Genomic DNA, 24,680 nt, shown 5'->3' on the forward strand with positions numbered 1-24,680 from the left:
TTCTGAACGCCCCGACCAGTCCTGATATAAATTGACTAGACCATCTTATCAGACGAAAATCCAACGTCAATAGCTGTCGTCACCAACCGACTAGTAAGTTCCTATAGCTACAGCTACATGCCTGCCTCCGAGCTAGGTGCCTTTCTTCTCTCTATTATCCATCAATATCTGCTCGTTTTTGCCTGCTGGATTTTTCTACTACCTGCACTCTCCACTCTCCCAAAGCACCTACACTTCCGTATACCCAACCCAATACCCCCCAACTTGACACTGTACTGTTGTTGGTAAGTACATGCTCATGCTCACGCTCATGCTCATGCTGCACGGCAGCTCCTGCAGCATCCGCACGCACCACTTTTCTTTCGTCCCTAATAAGCATTCACCACATACACACCTCACCTACACCACACTGCGCGCTCCATGATTGACGCGTTATACGAGCGCCCTACCCATGCTACGTACGTCCATACCCAAAACCCATGCTCTGACATCGTGTACCTGTTTTTCTCTCCTGGAAAATACGTGCCATATTTGGGCACCTCCGACCCAAGCCTTGCAACGTCAGCAACTCTGCCCTGCTGGCTATTCTGCACCGCATGCTTGCATTCAATCAAGCACACCTCCCCTTCTTCCATCATATCTCGTCTCCTTGTCAGCACAGCACAGCACAGCACACCAGCAAAGCACTCCGCATTCCCTCCTTTGATTCATATACCGGGGCCCGTTGCCGTTACCAGCCTGTGCTCCATTGTTTTCTTGACATCTTGCACTATTCCTCCATGTGTTAAGGTGCCAAGCCAGCGTGGGGCCATATTTGTCGTCCGTCGTCACTATCACATGGACAGACATGTGCTATATCCACCACTATCTCTCAATTTCTAGTTGACTATCGTACAGCCTGTCAATGCCGTATCCTGTCCTTCACTTGTCCCTCTCCCCATTTTCCAAACATCCCAGCCTATGTGGGCCTATTGCCTCATACCTTGATTAGGCGCACATTTCCCACCTACATATACTTAGGCTTCAGCATCTGAGCACATACTCAAAGCCAACCACTGACAATCCAAACCTTAGGTGGGGCTGGCGACAGGAGGGCCGATATAGTTTTCTCCCTCTGATTCTGTCACCCCTTCTCTGCCTCGACTATGTCGGCAAAGAAGGAAGTATTGGAGAGGGAGCGAGAGAGAGAACGTCCTGTTCAGCCCAGAGAGATCCAGCCTAGTCGTCCTCAGGACATCAAGACGTCGCGTGAGCAGGAGGACACTGAACTCTACAACCGATACGCAAATCGGCACAACGAGTACAACGATAAACTCGCTGAACTCATCACACGCCGCTCGTATATCGAAAACGAGCTTATTTCTGTTGATGCTGCCATTAAATACCATCAGCAGGAGCAGGCACGTGTCGCTCAGGAGTACAAAGATAAGCAGGAAGCTATTGCGGCCCAACGTCGACTGGAGGATCAACGCGCCGCCGCCCATGACCAGATGGAGCTGGAACGCAGCAGAGAATCTGGCAAGATGAGCAGCCAGGGTCGGACTCGTCGTGCATCAATCCGAGACATAACACATCAGCAGAATGGAAGCGGTGGTGGCTGGACCAGTATCAACGCCCGGCCGCGCTCGCGCCGGGAGGACGATGATGAACATCATGCCGACCCCGGAAACTTGTTGGGTAAAGGGTACCAGCCCATGGACGATGCCGAACCCAATGGCAGATCAACCCAGAGAACAGGCCTTCCTAGACATGGCCCCAATGGTCACGGCATGGAGGCCGACGACTCCGAAGCTTCTCTTGCCTACCGACCTAGAAAAGCAGATGAGCAGCGACCTTTGAAGCCCAAGCAGCGCCATTCTCTGCCGAGCTTTTCCGCGGGTAGTCGAGGTAGTCGTAAGTCAATTCTGATAATTTGCACATAGAATCTGCACTAACTTTTGGTAACAGCTAAGCAAGAGACCCCCATCGAGTCCAAGCCTCGTTCTCCCTCTGGCCGACGCTCGTTGCCGAGCGGTCGCAGCCAGGCTACATCCGCCGAGGCCGCCGTACCTCCCGACATGACTGAGATTAACAAGGACACCCTGATTCTCAAGCATGACGGCCAGAAGTATGTCGAACCTCCCATGTACGAAGGTGTTCCGTTGGAGAGAATCGACAAGAATCACCCATACTGGGATCCTGAATGGGAGCCTCTCGAAGACATTATCGTGCCCCAACTGGAGAAGTGGCAGGAGAAGCTGGATACTCTACGACGTACCCCCGAAGCGGTCCGCCATACCGTGTTTCTAGCGAATCGACAGGTCAACCGCGGCCAGGCTGTTGTTGACTTCCTCAAGGGTGGCGATTTCCACCCTTATCAGTACGTTGGCAAGGAAATGATGAAGAAGTTTTACAAGACGTTCATCAACTACGACACCATGTTCCGACTGGTCAACGTGCACGAGGAGTTGAAGAAGTTTGATCTGGATGTGACGCCTCTGGAATGGCTCAGACAGCGTATGTTCGAGGTCTCTCGGGACCAGGGCGATAAGTTCAGCTTGTCCAAATACACGCACGACCTGTACCACGACTACAAATTGAAGGCTCTGCGAGAGAAGCACGGCTTTGGCAATATTGGTCGTCCTTCGGGATACAAGGTTGGCGAGAAGAACCCGGACAAGATCAAGAACGGCAAGATAAAGCGCGAGTCTAGCGTCGGTGACCTGCGCCGCAAAGGACGTCGAATCAGTCAAGTGGACATGGGTGGCGACCCGTCCATGATGGAGCATTACCACGCCATGCACCCGCATCAGCACCCGCATCAACGGCAGGAGTATCTCGAGCCCGTGACACCACGCCAATCAAAGAGACTACGGCTCGAAGCCGACGCCGTGGCCGGACTGCCTGGTGGTGTACATCCGCATGCACATGCCCAAGCCCAAGCCCAAGCGCACGCACAAGCACAGGCCCAAGCACTCGCGTTTGCGCACGCCCAACAAGCCCAACAGGCCCATCCAGCTCAGGAACATGCAGCTGCACCAATCCCTGTCAAGGCGGAGCCAGAGCCAGAAGTGGACGACCTGGAATACGATGGCTACACGTCAAGAGACTCCTTTTCTGCTGGCCGCATTATGCATCTCGACTTCCGCATCTACCAGATCAAGACCAGCGAGCTGACCACTAGTACTGAGATCACGCAATATTGGACCTGGAGCCAGGAGAAGAGCATGTTCGAGCACCAGGTTCTCCGTGATGTCCATCCAAAGGTTACCTGGGGCTACTATCAGCAACATATCACCTTTGATCTCAAGCTAGACGAGATCGTCGAGGCCTTCTACGCCAAGGATTGCCTCAAGGTTATCGTGGTGACTAAGACGGACCGTGGCAGAATTCTGGTCCACTTCAAGCGCGACCGGACACTGAAACGGTTCCTCAGCTTCTCTCGTAGGAAAGGCGTCCAGCTGGTTAAGAGCTCTGGGTAAGCATTTCTCTTTTTGCCAGTTTCATTCTAACAATGTCGGATACTAATCTGTTGGGCAGCGATCGAATGGAAGATGCATGGAACAAGATGGAGAGCAAGGTCATGGCCGACGACTCCGACTCGTAGAAGTCAACGACGACACTCCGCCCCGATGCATGCTACCTTTGTCTTTTTGGGAGATTTTCCGCCTTCGAGGTTTTATTCTTCACGTTTTCATCCTTCGCAGCGACAAAAAGCACCACTCAATCGGCGATATTTTCCGACCAGGCCGAGTGCCAATGAGCACTCTCCGTCCCGCAGCGCAACCGTCGTTACATTTCGACGTACGATGCTGCTCCTTGCGCCTTGGTAGCCGACGAACAGACGGCATCACCTTTCCGTGGTTCCTGCGCGAGCGGGACAATGATAATACCCATCAGACTCGCAGTACTGTCATAGCAGCAATTGCAGTCGACACCTAATTCTCAGGAAACACCTGCATTTCGAGACGCGCAGAGCGCAACGCGCATGGATTGCGCACCCAGCACATATGGACAAGGGCAGGGGGCGTTCTACGGTTGCTTTTCCCTTTTTCTACGTGTTCTTCTTTGCCCAGCGACATTGCGATTCTGGTGGGCAATAAACAAAACAGCGTCACGGGGGACCGGTCATTTGTTTTTGGTTTTTAGAGAGAATACCCGGCGGAAGGATTCGTGTTCCCCCCCCGCCCTGGTTTCGCCGGCCATCCTACCAGCACTGGGAGTGGGGAGTGGGAAACAGATACAGGTCGACGACAGCACAATGTGTTTGCTACGCGTCTTCATAGTCGACTTGACCCCCGCATCTTCTCCAGCTGCAACGAGTGTTCGCTTATCGCACCACAATGGGTTGGCACAGGCTGAGCACACACTCGTGGTTGGCATTCGCCTGTCAGTGATGGGGGCGTTTGAGAAGCAGACGACACTGTACCAATAGTTATAGAGCGATGCGAACCGAGCATGCAAAATTACGAGATTGGCTTCTTATATTGTGTCCTGATCAGTTTGACGAGTGAAATTCTCGTATTTGATCAACTGCGTAAGAACGTGTTGTTTGATAAACCTTTACAATGTCTATCTATGCATGGGCTGTCAGATTTACTGGTGAGTTGACGGCGCTGTCCAGGCTGTCCCTCCCCCTGCCCCCCACGCTACCCTCCTGTATTGCGTCAAAGTACCTGCTGGGTGTTCTAATTTGGTACATGTAGGCCCCTCCCCCTCAAGGCGGTTTAGTGCATTAGGTAGGTATGTACCCGCGTCAGCTGCTAAATAAAGGAAACCAACCCGTGGAGGGGCGGCTTGTGCAGCAGAAACAAGTGCGGGCGAGGTCGCGGGCCGTCGTTGCCCAGAGGCGCCTTCGGTCGGACAAATCAGATGCCGATGCTCCGCCGAAATTTCGAACCAACAAGGCCGCTTTCTCCATCGAGCCTCTTTCCCCAGTATGCCCGCCCCCGGTTAGCCCCAAGACGCCGACGACGACGACGAAAAGACGACCAAGCGCAGTACGGCTGAAGCATGATACAATAGCCCGACGGGACCCCGAAACCCATATTGATACGAACAAGATGCTGTACGAGCTGATTGGCATTGTGAGTGATTGCCCTTCCTTGCATCCTGCGACAACTGCTGGAGGCATGATGGCTAGCTAACATGATGGCGCAACACAGGTCCGACCCGGCAACCTGGCCGAGGTGAAGGAGTACGTATCCAGATCCCGATTCACCAATATTACCTTGTACTCTACACCAAAATATCCGGCGATGCTTTACCTCGGGCGTGATCCACCGAGGGAGGCCGTAGCTTAGTTCTCTACGCTCAACGTCAAACATGTTGCGACTCGCTCATTGAAGCCGACATAAAAACGCCGCCGAAACCCTATGTCACGCCCACCTACCTCTCCATCCACGATTCTCCGCCCCTCATCCCTTCGTCAAGAAGTGACATGCCAAAAAAGAAAAAAAGAAAAACGAGAACGACTTGACTAACACCCGCCTTTTTTTTCTTTCTCCTTCCGTAGAATTGTCTCCACGACCGGCGCCCTCATCCTGCGCGAGCGCGGCGTGATCCGCGGTCTGTCCAACTGGGGCGTCTTCTCGCTGCCGCGGGCCGTGTCGGTGCACCAGATGCGGCACACGACGGGCCACTACTTCGCCATGCGCTACGACGCCGGCGTCGACACCCAAAAGTCCGTCTCCAAGGTCCTGCGCAACGACCCCCCGCATGATCCGCCACACCAGCGTCAAGCTCGGCGACGGCAAGCTCGACACCATGAGCCGCATCGGCGCCATCGGCTGGCAGCGCCTCGGCATGGGCGACGAGAAGAGGGCCTGAGCAGGGAGGGAGCATGTGGCCTGAAAAAGCGACATATAGACGGAAGAGGGAGAGAGAATGAGACCCGAAAAGAAGAAGAAGAAGAAGAAGGAAAGCACGGGCAAAAGCTACACACCGAGCATAACTACGAGACAAGTACGGACCAAAGTCCTATTGTTGGCGGAGCGAAAGGAGCCCAACGGGACAAACTGCGCAGAAAGCCTTGAATGGCAATGGCAGCTTGAGGGCCAGTGTTGTAAAATATGGAAACTATTCAACAGGGCCTTGCGGAACTGTACGATACGGCACGGGAAATTGTACAGAGACGGGACATACCCGCCACTCCCCTTTCTAGATGGCGCGGCAGCCGGAGTAAGATCTGAGCTGTGTACATGAAGATACAAGATAGGAGAGCATCTCGGAACAGCATAGGCTTGGCGGGAGAAATCTACAAGACTCAAGATTATGGCAATTCGCCTCTATCCCTAGTGATTTATTTACGATACCAGAGCGCGATGATGGTCTTTGGGTGCTTAGGGAAATAGGTAGAGATGGACATAATCGTCATTATTCGTGTCAGAGCTCTATCTACTGCTACCTGTAACGCTTTTGCCCACGGTGGGACGGACCGTTGCCTCCATCGTGATTATGATCGCTTATCGTCTCGGTCCCCGCTCAGTTGAGTGTAGTAGTATGTTCCTGATTACCCCTTCGCCCGCTCGCGAGGGCTGTATGCAAGTGCGTCTAGCAATGTCTATCTATGGGCCGGACGGTTGTGTCTTACCGCAATGCACAACCATTGCGACAGTCTGGATCAGAGAGTTACTGCCTCTTTCCCCGCTTGCGTCGCCCCCGACGCTCCCGACGCTCGACCCCATTCCCGTTCTAGGCGGACTGGTCGACCTCCATGGCGCCGTCTTGCGGGCGCTGGTCCTTGAACCAGGCAACGAAGTCGTCAATGACGTTGGGCCATGAGGCCTCTTCGTCCCAGAACGAGAGCGACTCATCTTCGGAACTCTTCTCGGCGAAGAGCAGTGTCTGGTTCCACATGTCGCGGCTGACGGTACGAGGCCACTTCTCTCGGAGATACTGCGTCCACAGGGGGAAGAAGTCGATGCCGGTTTGCTTGCCCACCCAGGGTCGACCAGGCGGGGCGAACAGCATGGTCCAGTACAAGATGGCATTGTCAAGGGCGAGAGCGCGTTGATCGGGTTCCTTGCCAGCGACGAAGGCGTGCTTGGCAACCTTCTTGAAGAAGTCCTTGTCCCTCGAAAGCTTGGCCACCGAGTTGAGGACATGCTTTTTTTGCGTAGCAATGTTGCCATCAACGCTACAGGGACCGTTAGTCATTCCTCTAGGTGTAGGAATAAGGCATGTGCTTCAGAATAAGACTTACCCAGCATCGGCCCAGCCCGACACAAACCCATCTTTCTTGATCTCACCAATGGTCTCGGCCTTGACGATCTCCAAAACGATGAACATGGAGGCATCCTCCAGGTTCACACCGACAGTCTCCAGGTACTTCATCGTGTTGTCAGGGCCAATCTTGTCCTTCTCATCCTGTGCGTCTTTTGAAACCTTAGTCACTGTAACACGGCTAGAATGAATTGTTCATTTAAACGTACCTCGTAGCGACTCAAACTGCTTCAATAAGGAAGACTCGCGAGATACGGTGGGAGCGGAACCAGCGCTGGCTCCCGAAGCATAGAACCTATATTGATTATAGTCAGTAACAATTTAATAGACATGATTATTAGTCAACAGTATATGACTCCATTGCATTAATAAAATAGTTCTTGCGGCTGAGGCTGTACTGCATAGGGGTTACTGGGACTGCTTTGGGTTTTGAACCAAGCTGTCAAGGTTAGTAACGGGATGGATGGGTTGCAAGACATACGGGGACGGGCCGCGTTGCTCGAACATGAAGAATCTCATGCGCTGATCATGCGACATTGTGCCGGTATCGTAGCGGACGCACAACCTCTGGTTGGTTGATTGGGGAGAATTGAGAATGCCACTTGGGGGAGACTGTTTGGGATTTGGATGACGACCACGCTGCGGTGAAAAATGAAATTGTCAAGTGAGGTTGTTCAACTTGAAAACGAGAAGTAATGGCAGAATTCCAGAGCCCCGTTTTCCCACAAACAAGAGATTCAGAGGTGCACTGGTCAACAGGGTTGTTTCGACTGGCGGCAGATGCCAAGGAGAGATGATTCGGCATCCCACCTCCTTGTAAGTAACTTGGGTTGGCACCAGCAGAAACCTGCACCGCAACTCGACTCGGCGATGGGTTGATGCCAGCCGAATGTCTGGTCCGTGACTTGGATAGGGGGCACAGCACCAAGAGAACGGTAAGCATCTGGCCCGCATGATAGGCGAACAGGCTCATCGAACTAAGTGATCACCCCCATTCTGAGCAAATTGAGCAGAATAAGGGGTTCAGGGGGCCTGAGGCTGACACCTCCCTTGATCAACACATCTAGGTCCAACAACAGACCATCAGTGTGATCACAACACAGCACCACACTGCCAGTCGAGACCAGTCCACACCCCTAACTGCATGACGGGGTCTGTTCACACGGAAGGGCCTGCCGGCTTGCTTGTCACAGGCAGTAGCCATGAAAGTCTTCGTTGCGGCCACTCGGCTACAACCGTGGGAGTCAAAGGTTCGTGCATGCCAGGAGACTGAAAGCGAATGTAGAGCCACAAGGCGAAAATCGCTGACCGGTTCTGGGCCAGCGTCGCGAGGATCATGGTTTGTCCAGCTCCACACCCCAGATGGCCACCAATCGCGCATGCGCCTGGTCGACATTATAGTTCTTGGCCGTCATACAATCTCCCTAGAGGCATTATAGCATCCGGTATCTCATAAAGGAATCGAGGTGGTCATCGTCATGCATCGCCGTGCGTGTCCATCCACAATCGATGGAGGCTATCGTCTCGAAACCCGTATTCTCGTCTCATTCACGATCCAAAACAACATGACCACGACAGCCCAAGCCGCAAGACGCAACATATCATATCGGTTGATCAGAAAGCCTGACTTACGAATCAACGGCCTCGTCCATCCTGTAACTGGAGCTCTTCAGAAACTGAATTCAACCCATTAGCTTCTGTCGTGTCTAGCACCAATGCCCTCGTCGGCGCCAATAAGGGGTGGTATTGTCGACAACAAGGCGGTGAATGGCAACCAAGCCCAGCCAAGGACAGAAGGGAATAACCTACTCTTTGGGCGACCTTTTCAGTTGCACCCGTGATCCCGATGAACTCGGCCACAAGGGCCCTGTGCGCAGACGACAACGGCATCTTGATGGGAAAGTAGGTGATCGATATTCGGCGATTAAATAAAAGATGTATGGAGGCGCGACGAAGTTCTTGCAGGTCAGGGACGATCAGATCGGACAAAACGATACGCCTGAGCGCTGTCGGCTCCCATACCAGTCGCGCGTGGGTTCCGGGAGAAGCGCTGTTTCCAACCGCGGAAACAAAGAATATGCAAGATGAATCGGCGATACGAACGTGGTGATGCAGTTGCTTCGCAAGGCTGGCTGTGAAGATAACCGTCGATGTTGATGGTGGGGGTTTTAGGCGGCAAGCTCTATCTGCAATGGCGGGGTACAATGGAGGGAAGCCTAGGAAGCCTAGGAAGCCTAGTGCCTAGGAAGCTCCCAAGGGCCAAGGCTCCTTCCATCTGAAGTGCCCCACACCTCAGCTGGCTCCACCACAGCTAGGTACATGTATATAAGTACCTGGAGAGTATTATTAGATTAGGGAATGGCTTCGTGGAATGGATATCCTGCAGCAGATTATTAATACCAATGAAGAACGGATCAGAATCAAGCGTAAATGGGTATTAGTGGCAAGTATATGTATGTGTGTATCAATTCAACAACTACCGGTCAATCCTAGCCTCATCCCAACCGGGCTTGCTACACGATATAAGAGCAAAAGAACAGAAGGGTATCGTGGTGTAGTAGTTAGTGGCCGTCGTCTAATCACACACGACCAAAATGAAAATGCTGTACCGACCCCTTGCTCTCCGCAACGGGATGAGTAGAAGTGACAGGAGGCTAGAGAAACATAAGGAAACAATGATGCCGCCGCTCTCTCCAATCGACATATACAATCTCTGCGACGGTCCCATACATGCAATAGGCCTCCTTATAAGCCTCCTTATAAGCCGTCATACTTGGCCAGCTCGCACGCAAAATCTCCCACGGCGAACCCATCAGGCAATTCCCCGCCGCCCAGTAACACTCTTCGAGCTTTTGCCGCATCCACTGGCTTGGAAGCCGCAACTTGATTGCCTCGAGCTTCATCCAGTCCACCATCTAATCCTACAGAACAACGCTCCGTCAAACACCCCTGGATGAAACCCACCGGATCAGTATGCCTGCCCGTACTCCCACTCGTGCATGTTTCAGGCAGACGAAGCGGCGAGGAGCTCTAGTCCCCAAGCGGCATGCCATCAAGCTCGTCCAACAACCTTCGCCAGTTATCGGCAAGCATCTCGCCATACTTGACACGCTCTTGAGCCCAATCCTGGGCTAGACGCGAGACGTGGTACTGAGTCTGCTGGAAGTATATGAGCTCATCCCGGATACACTCACGTACGAAAACAGAGCGGTTATGCTGGTTGACTATGTTCTCCTTGTCCTGCATCGTGTGTTAGTCTAGCTGCCAAGTTCCCACGCGTGGGTCATGTTTTTGTATATCGTACCTTGATGATGTTCTCAACCACTCGCTCGATTTCACCAGGTTTGACTAGTCGGTCCGGTTTAGCCCGCAGACCCGCAAGCTTTGTCTCGTTATTCTGTATTCTTCGCTCCAGATATGGGATGTTGTCCTTGTCGAGACGCTCTCGGCGTTCGAACATGTCGCGTACTGAGACCAGCGAATCGCGCTGTCTTTTCAGATCTTCCAATACGCCAGCGTCCCAAGCTCTGCTCTCGTCCTCTAGTAGGCTCTGGGCGGTCCGCAAACCCTTGGACATCGCAACGAGACCATCGTTGAGCAAGGGCACGTCATTAGTGTCAGTCGCGTACGTGTCAGCACTCGCCTCGGTCAAAGACCCGAGGGAGACAGCCATTCGCGCGTGGTCAGCAGCGACACCCTCCGAGCGCTTGACCAAGCGATCCATCAGGTTGCAGGCATTGATATACAATTCGGCAGACCGCCGGACCCCAGATCGCGTGCGGTCAAATAGCTCATTCAGAGGTCCGATGGGCAGAGAATCTTCGAGTCCGGGGGAAGCGACCGCCCGGTGAATTCGTCTTGCACCGATATAGTTGCTTGCTTGCGCCATACGGAAAGTTCCTGCAGTTGAAGATATGGTTAGTTCAATGACTCGTCAAAATGATGCAGCAGTGGTTCTTACTGTAGGAACAGTCAAGAACATTATCACCAACTGTTCTTGTCCCAGGGCCGGATGCCTAACTACCGCGTTCAAGAAACGCGACAGGCCTCGCCGTCTCTTTTCTATGAATGCGCCATCATTACTCAGATGGTTTCCATTCACAGCCACCCTCTTGGGCGGCAAAAGCGGCAGGACCCGGAAAGGATAACGCTTATGTAAACAATCGAGGAGCCACACGAAGTCACTGTAACGCCTGATGACTTTGCTACCTCGACGGGAGCTCGTAACCTCGTAGTTGTGATGCTGGAACATGAATAGTCCCTCCTTCTCCGGCATGAGCGTCACCAAGATGTTCTCCTCCACGGCGCTACCCGTTCGACCAGCACTAATGGTGCGTGTGTGAGACACGGCGGGAGGATTGACACGGGGCGTGCGATCGGCACTGGAAGGTGCGCCAAAGGGGCTGGCCTGATTCGAGGGCGCGCCGCCGAAGCCGGCTTCCGCGGCAGGATTAGAACCGTCAAAGTACCCCCAGTCCCCAGGGTTCGAAGGCATGGTGCCCGAAGCTGCCGACTGGCGACCTGAGGCTATGGGTGTCCCTGAGGCTATTGAGGGCGTTGTAAACGTTGATGTCGTTCGCTGTTGCACACCAGGCTCATCGTCCGGCCCAAACCCATTCCCACCGAGACCCGAAACTCCGGGTTCGTCGCGGTTGCCATTGGAGGCTTTTGGTGTGTGCGCGTGATTGTGGTTTTGGTGCAGGTCGGGCGTGTTCCAGGGATCATCTTCCGGGTCCGACATGGAGGGCTTTCGAACTTGCGACCTGGGCGGCGAGTCTTTCTTGGGGGTTTCGGGTGCCTGTGGAGGTTTCGCAGCCAGCTCCGAGGCATCAAAAATAGGTTGTTGAAGCGGTTGGGGTTTCTTGTTGCTGAGGTTGGATAACTGGGTCGAAGGGAGGTCTATTGAAATTCATCAGTCCCGGCGCGACGGAGCAAGTCGATATCAGTATCAGCGAACGAATAGCGTCACAACATGGACCCGCTTGCGATGATGCACAGGACAGTCACAAGGCAGGCTACCACGAATTGACGGAGGCCAAGCAATTGGGATGCAATCGTGTAGGTTGACGAATGGAGAGCGAGCAAGGAATCCGGCGACCCCAAATATTTGGTGGACGGACCATATTGTCAAGGAAACAGTGCGAGACTTACTGCGTCGTCTTTCGTCGACTCCGTCCAAGTTGATCGTTTCACCTTCCTGGGCTAGGCCGATAAGCGCGAGGAGCACGCTGAAAGAATCTCGGTCGAGTTGCACCTCCTCGCCCTGGGGAGAGAGAATGTTCATGATTCTAGCTTGTTCATCAGCGCCCAGCTTCGCAGAGGCCAGGGTCGTGGTCACGCCGGCGGGCGAGACCTTGCCGCCACGGCCATTCTCGCGTAGTGTATAGTCGTATGCTTCGATGTAGCTCTCGGGGACCTCGACCCCCGCCAGCAAGTTACGGATTAAGTCAGCGCGCGATTGTTGCTTTCGGGGAGTCGGCAGGTCCCAAGGGGAATGGCGTTCGCTTCCCAACGCATCTCCGTCATCAAACAGAGTATCGGAAGTTGATCGAGTCATTGGCCCATCTTCCTCGAAGAGCGAGTTGCGCGAGCGGCCCAAGGCCGAGTTGCTTAGCGCAGGCGATTCGTCCGGCGGAGATGTACCGAAGAGAGACATGCTGGGCTCTTGAGCTGAAGCAAATGTTTTGCACTCGTAGATCGGACAGGTTCGTGTAAAGCAAGGAGGTTCGCTGCTATGGGATCAAGAGGGCGTGTGGAATGGCATCCGTTATCGGGTTGTTTCGCAGCCGGCGGGCGTCGTAATGGGCTTCGGGCCCAACGATAGTCAAACTTCCCAAACGGGATATTTGAGTCTGCAACTGCAATCACTGCAGATGGCGGGCGGGTGCGTTCAACGTACTGCGCCGAGTATCTTGCGTATGTGCTTTCAATCTGCAACCGCGGAGCTCAAAGATGCCAGCACTCAATGGGATCGCGAAGGGTATTGCACAACTCTTACGTATGTGGTGTTCATGACGATAAGCTGTAAGAAGACATGTGGGACTGACTGGGACTGGGACTGGAGGAGGCTGTAGGCAGCATTCAATGGGCGTTGGGTATTGGTCCGTCAGCCCACAGCTACTGAAACAGGGTGACGAGTCTGGGAAAGGGAGCTCCGGCAAGAGCTCCTGTGGGGCGCGTCATTCATCCCATCCCACCCAAGTACATCCTAACCTCATGGCACGCATGTGCATCAGTGTATACCATTGCCGACAACCACTTAGATCGTACTAAACCGTTTCGTACACCTCACCTCAGTCTTCTAAACTTATCTTTGTATCATTCCAATATCTGTAGCTTAGGTGCAGCGAAGGGACCTCATGTACAATGCTGGCTTAGACTCGCGGATCACTCATTGCCGTACAATATAAAATAGGTGTTATGACCCTCCATCGGCATGTAGGTTAGGCAGGCGAGATACGGACTCCTGGCAAGGTCTGTTCGATCTGTTTAATCTGCTCTAAACTGCGGAGACTCCCGAGCTGGAGCAGACTACTTTAGTCACCCCAGAAAAGAAGGGGAAAACACGAAGCGAGAGACATAATGCAGACGAAACGGGGCAATAGCAACACAGCCGGGGATCATTGTGGACAAAGTATAGGTACGTAGGTAACCAATCTCAGAAGATGAAGCTAATAATTCGCGAGGCCGTGAAGGTATAGGAGTAGCAGTGTGTGGTTAGCTTTTGCAGTGCATACGGACCTCACGGTCCGGTATCGTCCAGTAGTAGCATGGCCAGTTTACCAGTAGCAGCCGCCTATTCAGGGCTGGTCTATTGAATTACTCTCCTCGGTTCTTTGGCTGGCAATAGGTATAATGATATAACTCCGTTGAGTGATGAAGAGAGTCCTGGTTACCAGCCCAAGCTCACCAGGGATCATCCACGAGTAGAATAAGAACCTGGGGTAGCAACGAACCAGCGCCTTGGGACTGCACTGAACGAACCACTGAACTCGCTGGCTGGCTGGAGTTGTCCCCGACTGGCTAAAGCAGCCAGCGCTAAAAACAAGATCGACGGCTCGCTCTTCCACCAACCACCACCTCCGAAGCTTTGCCTATTGACTCAACTGCAAGAAACAGTTTACGGACAACATATTTTCGGAATTACGATATTTAACCACCAGAGGCCTCTACAACGCCGCAGCTACAGCCAATAACGCAGAATCTTCTTCCAGATTCCCATCTTCCAGCGTCACAATGAAGACGGACAATTACAAAAATCTTTGCCTCGCGCAGGCCCTGAACTCCCCCTTGAAGTATCGGCATGGTTGCATCATCGTCAAGGGAGGCAAGGTTATCGGCCAGGGCTTCAATGACATCCGCAGCGGTTTCGACGGCGGCGCCCTGAAGACAGGCCAGCTACCCCTCTCGGCTGCTCCACGCCCTGCCGCCGCTGCTGCGAAGCCCAAGAACTTCACGGCCTATGAGTCGATCGTCGGCATGGGTGGCGGCCCGCTGGCCAACACTCCGTTGACCATGCACAGCGAGATGATGGCCGTCAACAGCGCCCTCTCGTCCTCCGGCACTCTGGCCGCCACTACGGTGTCCTCCATCAAACCGTGCTACAAGTTACCGGGTGACACGAAACGCAAACGCGAGTTACGAAGGGGCGCGGTTGCGGCCTTTGTCGACCGTGTGTGCCGCGCCGAGCTCGAGCAGGATATTCAACAAGGCACCGCTTCTCTTCAAGAATCCGAGTGGCGCTTTGAAGCCTCCACAGAACAACGGGATGGCGCTACAGACGTCGTCGCCAAGATCGGTTGCTCTCTACCCGAAGGGGAAACGGCTGAAGAGCCCGAGCTACGTACCTTCTCCCTATCAGGCCGACTACTATAGCCCCAACAACGGCCAGCGTAAGCACAAGCACCACAAGAAGTACACGTCGCACAAGAAGCAGCGGCGGCAGCAGCATCAGCAGCAAAAGTCTCTGAATGCTTCTCCTAAGAATCCCATTGACGATGACACCGATACGGAGTTTGCTCCCGACAGTGCGTCCATGAAGAAAGTGAAGAATTCGGAATTTTCCGAGAGAAAGGTAAGTTCATTGACAAATACGATCATCATCAAACCACCTTTTTCTGACATACATGCAGCCTAGGCATCACGTTATAGAGCCGCTCGAAAACCACATGTTGCTCCCCAAAGGTCGAGCTCACGCAAGTGGGCGAAATCTGCGAGACCGTATAAAACACCCAAAGCTTGTAGGAGCGGATCTCTATGTTATTCGTATAAGTCCCTCTGGAGAAGGGCATAAGCGTGCGCCTAGCGACCGCAAGAAACATAAGACGACCTGGCATGCCGACACGCCGGAGACAAGCTCCCCGGGCTCTGGTTCCGAAGTTTCCACAGGATCCTTGTACGACGAGCTCAGTTTCAAAGAACCTGTGCGTCTCGCCCCCTCGATTACAAACACCAAGGAACCGCATTTGTGTGCTGGAGAGTCTCGGCCATGTTACCGTTGCGTAGCATATATGGATTCAGTGGGTATCAAGCGTGTATTTTGGACAACTACTAGCGGAGACTGGGAGTGCGCCAAAGTAAGCGATATGGCTCAGATCCTAGAGGGTTCAATGGGCGACGAGGCCAACGCCAACATTGGTCTTTTCGTGACGAAGCATGAAGTTTTGAGGCTGAGGAGGATGTTCGGGGAGCTATGATGATAGAAAACTGCTCAGTTTCTACTCTACCGTCCTCGTAACCCAAAATGCACTGTCCTCGGTATCCCCTCGCATCTGGTTTATTCTTCTCCACGCAGTAAAGGTGACTATGGAAACACTGCATGGTACCAATGTTTACAAAGTGAAGTTATGAAATCGCAGCTGGCGATATACATCGGGTCTCCAGCGGTCTTATACGGATTCGAAACAAACGATCCCGCCGCTATGAATTCGTATTGAATCCTACACCTCCATCTAGGTGGGCATCACTATAGGTTCCCGATTGTATCCTGTGTCACATTTTAAGATTCATTCCCTACCTGGCTCTATCGTACCGGCCCAGAAATCCCCTGTAACGCTCACCACAGTATTCCATCTGACCAACAACTTTCCTATTTCACCATGTGCATTTCATCCCATACCTCTAGAGAGGGAGCAATGAGCGAAGTGGCCAATTCCAGGCATGATAAGTCAACTGACCAGTCAAGCATACGATTTGTTTCTGTACTTGTGATGTGCCTGGCACCCAAAGGCATAGTCCAGCGTACCACTCGTACTCCCAACCTTATTATCTTATTATCGTTCTGACATGGCAGTGCCGGAGATGGGCAGTTCTTTATATATCGGAGATGGGTAGTTGTTTACATATCGGAGATGGGTGCCTTGTGCCTTTATATTTCGGGCCTTCGCCCAGACTGGCATGTCGTTCATCTCTATTTGCCAAACACTCTTGTTCCCTTTCCTCTTTCCACCAGTATACTTCTCTATAAGAGGATCATATTGAGACCATATTTCTCGTGGGCTACGATTGAGACAGAGCAGCACTCGAGCTCACCACACATTCACTACGAAATTATAATATTGTCGCCATAAGCCAAGGTCACCGTGACGAGATGGCCAACATTGCTATCGCCCAGTCTGGAGCGAGTCACAGTCCTCCAGCCACTTTCCATCAATTCCCACTCTTGCCTCCAGAACTCCGGTTCATCATCTGGGAACAGGCCTTCCTCGAGATCGCCAAAGAAGGTCCCCAAAACTGGGAGCTTCTGCTCCGAGATGCCAAGGACGGCGGCGCCGTTGTGACCAAAAGAGACAGAAGGAGTACGCCTTCTGTCGCCGAGCCATTGCGAGACCAATACATTATGGACCTTCGGATGGCCAGCAGGGAAGCCAATTGCTGTTTTACGACATACATCCTCATGAAGGTGTTCACGCCGGCACCCTGCATGGTCGAGCCTTGGAAACGATATACGCTCGGCCGGATGGATATGACGAGAGTATGGTTGTGTCCTGAAGCTGATGAGTGGATTTTCAACTTCGAGTTTAACCAGAGCCACAGCGGGCATCTCCCGTTATTCTGTGACTGGATGTCGGAACTGGAAGAAGAGAACAACTCGAGGACTCTCCATAACAGCCTGGTAGTCCTCGGGTCTATTGGTCACCTGCGCATGGGGTTCTGGGCGCTGGCCGGGTATACGGAACACAACATCGACCAATTCCTGGACTCGCTGCCACAGCTGTCCCGCCTCTCGATTCATCTTGAGCCCATCCCTTGCTATCATGTCCCCTCTATATTCGATTCCATGATGCCCAAGTTGCAAGGAGGAGATTTCTCCTACGAGAATCGTCATTTTGCGGCCCATTGTTTCTTCCAGGAAGTGGGCGATGTGACGTTCCGTGGGGGGCACGTGGCAGTCCCCGCGTCGGCCACCAAGGATATCCAAGTCCCCGACGAGCAGGTGCTGGCTTCGGAGGATTATCGATTCCTGCGGAAATGTGTGCGCGCTGAGCTCGAGTACGCTGCCTCTCCTACTTATAGGCCAATGGGTCTAAACCGTGGTGATACCCAGAACCTCATAGGTCGATGGGTGGCACTTGGCGACCGGGGAGTAGAGCGAGTTATGGCTACTCGTATCACGTCTGTACAGAGACAGTTCGGGCAGTTCCCCAAGCTTAAGCCCGTCGAGCCCAAACCTTCAGGGTGGAACAGGTCAAGTTGCACCATGGCATGAAGGCTGCAACTTAGTTTGCATCATGGTCATTATAATCACGGTTTCTATGGTATGGTTTCCACGCAACAAAGAAGAAGCTACATGAGGCGTTCAGTTAGAAAGATTACGAGAGAATCATGGCACTTGGTGCAGCCAGCCCAGCGAAGGAAAGTGGTAGAACTCTGGACACAAACCCCAAATATGTATACCTAAAGATGCATACCAGGTTGTATATATATAATAAATATTTGCAGTGAAATAGTGAGTGTATCGCAATATCGATATCGTCTGTGAAACCCTTCATTGAGATAGACAAGACCTTTTAGACATATGTACCCCTTTATGCATTTGCATTCTCCTAGCCTTCACATGCATGTTATCTCGATGCTATTGTACTACATCACAGAAGCTTGCTAAATGACCCATGAGATGTTTTCCTTAGGTGTGCGTGTGGCTCAGAATGTGCCAGGCCAAAACCGACCCCTATTTCTCTCCGCCCACGCCGCATCATGCGCCACGACAACTTCGACCTCGAATTTCCCCCCTCAAGCTCAATTCCCGTCTCGGCAAACCTTTTGATACCGTCCAGCGTAGTCCTCGCCACCGCCGTATCCGTATGTACGCTGCGCACCCCTCCCTGGTTGTCGAGATACTCGGCGAACTCCTTCTCGCCAGCCAAAAGCCGAGGGTCATGACAACAGTCGCCGCCGAGATAGACATACTTATCATCGCTCGCACGCACCAACAAGTTGACGTGGCCGTAGATATGGCCAGGGGAGTCGACGACGTAGACCGAACCGTCGTCGTATAGATCAAGAGTGTGCGGGAAGCCTGCTAGGGGCTTCCACGCGCAGCTTGCTCCCCGTTCTCTCCCCTCAGCAGCCTCAGAAGAAGGACTCCGTGGTGGTAGCTTCGCGCGGGATCCCTTAGGCATCGGCATATGTCTCGGCGCGTGCGTCTCGTAATAGCCGCCAGCACCACCATTTACCCGTAATCCCGGAACGGGAGGAAGCTCCAGCGTCCGATCCCACGGCAGCTCGCCACTCCTGAAAAGCTCGCCCGGGTATCGCGGCCCGGCGCCATTCCTCAGGACCTCGAGCGTGCCGCTGCCGACGAGGAAGGTCGCGGCCCCGAAGTCCGCCGGCGTGCCGACGTGGTCCCAGTGGACGTGGCTGAGGACGACGAAGTCGACCTCCGTCGCGGGGTCGAGGCCGCCCCCCCCCTTCGGAGGCTGGCGGCCGCGTCGTCCTCCGCGTCCGCGCCCGCGCCCGCGGGCTGGCGCGCGGCGATGTGCGGCGCCATCGCGGGGGCGTAGCCGGACAGGTCGCGCTTGACGCCGAGGTCGAAGACGAGGTTGGTCTTGGACGGCGCGTGGCGGATCAGGAACGCGAGAGAGGGGACCGTGTTGCGTCTTTCCGGGTCGGCATCTGTGACGAAGAGATGCTCGGGGAGGGTCAGGTGGCCCGCCCTGAGAGCGGAGAGGCTCACTGTAGGAGGTAGGGGCGGCGGCGTCATGGCTTTGGATGTTGCACTGTTCGAGTCGAAGAACGATATACTCAACTGGATATGTTTTATTAGATAATACAAAAATAGCAATCAGAAGAGCCAGCATGTTGGAACGTTAGCACAATGGGTGCTGACCTGACCAGACCGTGAATGATAAAAGCTTGTCCAAAACCCCCTGGCTCAGACCTTTGGTATCGAGTCAGCATCCAGTCAATCAACTACCGAGCGCCAAGTGTTTGATCTCATCCTCAAGATGACATCTTTCCCCAATGAAAATCGCTCTGAAACTTTTTATACTCCAAGTTTCGGAAAGTCCTGCCTCTACCATACTCGTTTAGCAACTACACGAACATCGCATGGCTTACGGCATTTTACCCCTTGGGCATTCCTCCCCACTAGGCGCATGGCGATCTTCGCCCTTTTGTATAAAGATGCATGCTGCACAAACGCCCAATCCAGCGAGCCAATTTTCAAAAACGAGGACAATGACGGGGTCTGTCTCACCTCAGATGCGGGTTCCCGGCAAGATCATGCTTGTCGGCGTGGTAGCCTCGTCGTAGTCGGTGAGGCACGTGTAGCTGAATATTCCATGGCTGCTACGAGGAACCTCCGGGCCTCCCGTGCGCTGTGCTACTGCGTATACTACACTGACCAAGTTTCGCGATAATATCAAGAGGTTTCGCTTCCATTTCTTGCGTGTTCTTCCTCGACTTATATCTCACTCAAGTCGTACAAACAGAACATGGCTCTCTCATCCGACGAGAAGATCAACGTAGATCATCAAGATCTACCGGCGGAGCGGGGCCTGGCCCTGAGCGATGCCGAGAGGCAGCGAAAGAAAAAGGCCCTCGTCAGGAAGCTGGATGGCTTCATCGCGCCGGCCATGATGCTTTTGATGCTCATTAGTTACCTCGACCGCGGCAACATCGGGTTTGCAGCCACCCAAGGGATGACGGATGATCTCGGCCTCAAGGGCTCCGATCTCAATGTATGTGACGCCCCCTTTCTTTTGCTTTTTCTTTTTTTCTTATTTTCTCGTTTCACTTACAGACGCAGGCGGCCGTTTCAGTCTTTTACGTATTCTACATCCTTGCAGAATTTCCGACCTCCATCTTCGTCAAACGGCTCCAGTTCAATCGCGTCATCCCCCTGATCACCTTCTGCTGGGGAGTCGTGTGCCTCTGTACAGGATTCGTCCAGTCCTTTGGCCCACTGATCGTGACACGCATACTGCTGGGCTTCTTTGAAGGATGTCAATTTCCTGCTATGACACTGCTTTTGTGCAATTGGTATAAGCGTGAAGAGCTGGCAGTCCGTGTTGCATATCTTTTCAGTAGGTCGGATCTCATGTGATCCTCTCCGATCGAAGTGCAGTGTATACGCTGACCACAGGCTAGTTGCATCTGCACTTTCGGGTGCCTTTGGCGGCCTGCTGGCGTGGGCCATGCTGAGTATGAACGGCGTTCAAGGGCTCGCCGGTTGGCGATGGTATGATGTTCAATATAACCCCAGGTCGCTGTTGTGTCTTGCTATGCTGACCAGGAAAACAACTGCGCCGTAGGCTGTACATCATAGAAGGCATCATAACAGTGGTATGGGCCTTTCTGTGCGTCTTCTTAGTCCCAAAGGACTACGAGACAGCCTATTTCCTGAACGAGGAAGAGAAGGACCTCATGAGACTGCGCGCAGAGGAAACGAATGCCTACAGCGGGGGGTCTGGCCATTACGACCGAAACGACATCAAGGAGGCTGCCAAGGACATCAAGAGCTGGCTCCACGGCTTTACCCAGATCGCCGTCGTCACGATCCTCTACGGCAAGTTCCTGAACTGTATCCGACGTTCCAATGACTTGGTCACTTACTTACTTATGGCGCAGGCTTCGGCACCTTCCTCCCCATCATCATCAAGGATGGCTTTCACTACTCCACCGTGCAGGCCCAGTACTTGGTGATCCCCGTCAACCTCTGGGGCGCCATACTGTACGCAATAGGCGCGTACCTGTCGGACCGGTACACGGTTCGCTTTCTCCCGCTCATTCTCTGCGCCCCGTTCGGAATCGCCGGGTACGCGATCCTCCTTTGCAACGTCCCTGCCGCCGTGCGTTACTTTGCGACGTACCTCGTCGCCACCGCCTGCTACCTATGCACCGGCGGAAACATGTAAGAGGGAATTGACCATTTCTTGTTCATCGCTCTTGGTGTCTCATTGTCCTAACGGATATGTACGTTGCAGTGCATGGCTCTCAGGCAATTGCGCCCCTGACGGAAAACGGGCAGCTAGCTTAGGTAAAACTCGCCCCCTATCCACTACGCATTGAACATCGAACGTAGATTAACTCGGCTTCCCAGGCATCCTGCTCACTCTGACCAATATCGGTGGTGTCGTGTCGGGTCAGATCTACTATTCAACCGCGGCGCCTGCTTATACCCTTGGGCACGCCTGGTCGCTGGGCTGTCTTGGCTTCGCATGGTGCATGTGGTGGATCATTCGCTTTATCTACATCAGACGGCAGGACCGCAAGGAGCAGCTGCTGGATGACGGGTACCGCTCGCAGTCCGATGCGTATTATACCGACCGAGAACCGGACTTCAAGTACCAGATCTAACAGACCATCTCTTTCGCAGGCACATGCGGAATGGGTCGCTCGCCGGTTGAGGATACAGGCTATGCCGACCGTACTTCGATTAAAGATAAAGGGTGACGGTACATGGTAGTGATAAATAGACATGCGATCGACCACTGAAAACATATGACCCGATACCAGTAGTTAAATTGCAACGCCCTTACTAGGATTGTGATCCCAGCGAGTAGACCATAAACCGTGTTTAACAAATTGTTCAATTTGTCTATAGAATGCTGACGTCCGATCTAGTGAACCAAGGACCCGGCGAGAAAAGCAGTTCTTAAACAACAATCCCCCATACAAAGCTTATTATGCAGACCATGCCGTATCGGCAGCTGCTGCGTCATCATCACTGACATTGGCGACGACGACGATGCCGGCGATGGCGTCGACCATGAAGAACCTCCACTATCGGAGCGCGCCGTCTTCATCGCCTCCAGGATCAGGCTCGACTCGGACCCTGGCGAGGACACGGCGCTCTCCCCGTCCTCGGTCGTGACCTCACTCGCCCAGTCATTGACGACATCGTCGGACGCATCACGCGTGATGAGCCCGAGCCCTAGGCTTCTCTCGTTCTGCGACAGTTTCTGGTAGACGACGGCCGCTCGACGGTGTAGCGCCCGATCGCGGCACTTCTGCAGCACGCAGTGAATAATGGGAGGTAGGCTGTAATCATACATGGGCCAGCCGTCGAAGCTGGGCGGAAGCACATCGAAAATAGACTCGGTGATCTCGATTATCTGCTCGTAGTGGCCGGTGAAGTCGTCCCACAACTGATCTGTCTCGTCCAGAAAGCAGGACACGTATACTTCGGCGATGTGAATGGCGCACAGAAGTACCTTGACTGTCAGTTGGAACTGGATATCCAATTCTTGTTCTTGCATGGCCATCATCAATTCTTTCCACTTCTCAAGCCGATTGAGGAATATCCTTTGGCCTTCCCGGTACCCGTCCAGGTTGGTAGCTTGATTTGACAGAGCTGCACGGCCGCGGATCGTGTATAGAGTAAGGCGTGTAATCATCCGATCCCAGAGTCGTTTGATATGTAATCGTGACGCCCCTTTCTCCGGTACCTCAGTATCGTGTGGATCGACATGTATTTGTAGCGCAACCTGATACAGGGCAGGATGCACCTCACAGCTGGAAAGGCTTGTCGTCAACATTCGCGGTAGGACCATTTCCGCTTCCTTCACCCCTTCATCATCTATCTCGGCCGCGACCAGGGACTCGTCGGTTCCATTTGCTCGAAATGTAATGAGACTCCCACGGAGCATGGCAATGACGTTCCCTGTCAGTTGCTGTACAGCATCCGAGTTGTCCTGCATCTGTTCGAACAACAAAAACAACAAGGTCGCGATGATGACAGTGCGCGGTGGTGTCGACCCGCCCTCCATCTCTACTCGATTGCGAAACGTCGAGAGAGCTTGGGTGTAGTTCTGAATAGCTTGACGGTAATGTGCGCTTCGGATCAGCTCCAATGACAAGGTGCGCTGGGGCGCCTGTCTCGAGCTCGTACGCGCCGCATGTTCCAAACCCGCTTGCGCAAGTGCGCCGATGGCGATGACGCTGTGCCGGATCGTCTTGTCCCTCACGCTCTCTCTTAGTACTGACCGGTACCATAATTCCGGATACGCCAGCTTTTTGGCAACGTTATTTTGGTAGAGCTCGAAGTAGAGCCCCTCTCTCGAGTTCAAATTGTAACATCTGGGTTGGTAGAACATAGCGCCAGTCTCGCGCACTGGCGATGGTCTGCAGGAGTCCGGCGATGACTCTTTGGGCGACTTGACTTCCGAGCCTGCTGCGTAGGCGCAATTGTGGTTGAGCTTCTCGCAGCGAAGACATTTAGGTTTCCGCTCATCGCATTTGACCCGCCTCTAAGCCCAGAATCAGCAACACGCTCCCTTGCGCCTTTCAAGTGTTCGGTTGGCAGGCTTGTCTTTTTGCCTCGCGCACGAGGGCATCACGATAGGGACCAACCTTCTTACAGGTATCACAGCCCGTCCGGACTTTGGGCTTGCTTGCGCGTTTCCGAGGCACGAGCGGCGCAGTCATGTTGAGATGGGCAGAGATGCTAACCGTTAGGTCTCGCTGAGTGGCCACGATTCACGACGTGTATGTCTTGGCCGCGGCCCGGGAGTTTGGGTCAGTCAATCAGGAGTGCTGTATTAGCCCGATGAGATCAGGGTGATGTGCAACTTGGGAAAGAAGAAGAACAAAAGTGAAGTGGAAATATGAAGAGGGTGGCAAGGTGGATTCAGCCTCAAAGACGTTGTTATGTGACTGGTAAGGCAGGCGCTGTGGGTGGCTCCTAAGAAGAAGAAGTAAGCAGTAGCCTAACTGGCATGTACTGCGGCTCCTTCCTTCGTCGTCTCCACGCGTCAGATCGGCAGGCCCCCTTATACCAGCGACAACCGGCCAGAGCTGCGTTGGTGCTTCCAGCGCGTATGCAATGGAGTTGTCGGGAATGCTACCTTGAGAGAGAACAAACGCCGAGGCTAATAAGCCCGGAGAGAACCTGGGAGCGGGAGAGACGAGAGACGAGCGTCGAAAGATGCGGGATGGATTATGTATAGCAGCCCCACCTGACTGTTTGTGGCATGGGTCTAGAACCGACGACCCTGGAGAGCAACAATCCTGGGAGAGGCCGTGGCCAATGATAC

General features: G+C 53.5%; 9 protein-coding genes across 9 annotated transcripts; 5 read left to right on the forward strand and 4 right to left on the reverse strand.

The window, feature by feature from the left end:
- Positions 1-1,145: 1,145 nt before the first annotated feature.
- PG986_001562 (uncharacterized protein) lies at positions 1,146-3,586 on the forward strand (the record flags this gene model as incomplete). Its single annotated transcript, XM_066837784.1, has 3 exons — positions 1,146-1,893; positions 1,948-3,457; positions 3,520-3,586. 3 exons carry the CDS (start codon positions 1,146-1,148, stop codon positions 3,584-3,586), a joined length of 2,325 nt encoding a protein of 774 aa, XP_066706677.1.
- A 1,138-nt stretch (positions 3,587-4,724) lies between these two features.
- PG986_001563 (uncharacterized protein) lies at positions 4,725-5,808 on the forward strand (the record flags this gene model as incomplete). Its single annotated transcript, XM_066837785.1, has 4 exons — positions 4,725-5,066; positions 5,145-5,176; positions 5,495-5,662; positions 5,715-5,808. The coding sequence occupies 4 exons, from the start codon at positions 4,725-4,727 to the stop codon at positions 5,806-5,808; spliced, it is 636 nt and encodes a 211-aa protein (XP_066706678.1).
- Positions 5,809-6,672: 864 nt separating this feature from the next.
- Positions 6,673-7,740, reverse strand: PG986_001564 (defective in cullin neddylation protein; the record flags this gene model as incomplete). Its single annotated transcript, XM_066837786.1, has 4 exons — positions 6,673-7,117; positions 7,184-7,373; positions 7,413-7,498; positions 7,685-7,740. 4 exons carry the CDS (start codon positions 7,738-7,740, stop codon positions 6,673-6,675), a joined length of 777 nt encoding a protein of 258 aa, XP_066706679.1.
- A 2,493-nt stretch (positions 7,741-10,233) lies between these two features.
- PG986_001565 (uncharacterized protein) lies at positions 10,234-12,859 on the reverse strand (the record flags this gene model as incomplete). Its single annotated transcript, XM_066837787.1, has 4 exons — positions 10,234-10,443; positions 10,508-11,103; positions 11,287-12,102; positions 12,355-12,859. 4 exons carry the CDS (start codon positions 12,857-12,859, stop codon positions 10,234-10,236), a joined length of 2,127 nt encoding a protein of 708 aa, XP_066706680.1.
- Positions 12,860-14,439: 1,580 nt separating this feature from the next.
- PG986_001566 (uncharacterized protein) lies at positions 14,440-15,078 on the forward strand (the record flags this gene model as incomplete). Its single annotated transcript, XM_066837788.1, has 1 exon — positions 14,440-15,078. One exon carries the CDS (start codon positions 14,440-14,442, stop codon positions 15,076-15,078), a length of 639 nt encoding a protein of 212 aa, XP_066706681.1.
- A 1,714-nt stretch (positions 15,079-16,792) lies between these two features.
- PG986_001567 (uncharacterized protein) lies at positions 16,793-17,911 on the forward strand (the record flags this gene model as incomplete). The annotated part of the gene is made up of 1 exon (XM_066837789.1): positions 16,793-17,911. The coding sequence occupies one exon, from the start codon at positions 16,793-16,795 to the stop codon at positions 17,909-17,911; it is 1,119 nt and encodes a 372-aa protein (XP_066706682.1).
- A 379-nt stretch (positions 17,912-18,290) lies between these two features.
- On the reverse strand, positions 18,291-19,502 carry PG986_001568 (uncharacterized protein; the record flags this gene model as incomplete). The annotated part of the gene is made up of 1 exon (XM_066837790.1): positions 18,291-19,502. One exon carries the CDS (start codon positions 19,500-19,502, stop codon positions 18,291-18,293), a length of 1,212 nt encoding a protein of 403 aa, XP_066706683.1.
- Positions 19,503-20,138: 636 nt separating this feature from the next.
- PG986_001569 (uncharacterized protein) lies at positions 20,139-22,002 on the forward strand (the record flags this gene model as incomplete). Its single annotated transcript, XM_066837791.1, has 7 exons — positions 20,139-20,384; positions 20,453-20,729; positions 20,794-20,884; positions 20,958-21,226; positions 21,274-21,556; positions 21,630-21,682; positions 21,746-22,002. The coding sequence occupies 7 exons, from the start codon at positions 20,139-20,141 to the stop codon at positions 22,000-22,002; spliced, it is 1,476 nt and encodes a 491-aa protein (XP_066706684.1).
- A 327-nt stretch (positions 22,003-22,329) lies between these two features.
- Positions 22,330-24,072, reverse strand: PG986_001570 (Aspercryptin biosynthesis cluster-specific transcription regulator atnN; the record flags this gene model as incomplete). Its single annotated transcript, XM_066837792.1, has 3 exons — positions 22,330-22,423; positions 22,480-23,894; positions 23,974-24,072. 3 exons carry the CDS (start codon positions 24,070-24,072, stop codon positions 22,330-22,332), a joined length of 1,608 nt encoding a protein of 535 aa, XP_066706685.1.
- Positions 24,073-24,680: the final 608 nt, after the last annotated feature.

Source organism: Apiospora aurea (assembly GCF_038362705.1).
Source record: "Apiospora aurea strain CBS 24483 chromosome Unknown utg000001l_segment0_segment0, whole genome shotgun sequence".
Lineage (NCBI taxonomy): Eukaryota > Fungi > Ascomycota > Sordariomycetes > Amphisphaeriales > Apiosporaceae > Apiospora > Apiospora aurea.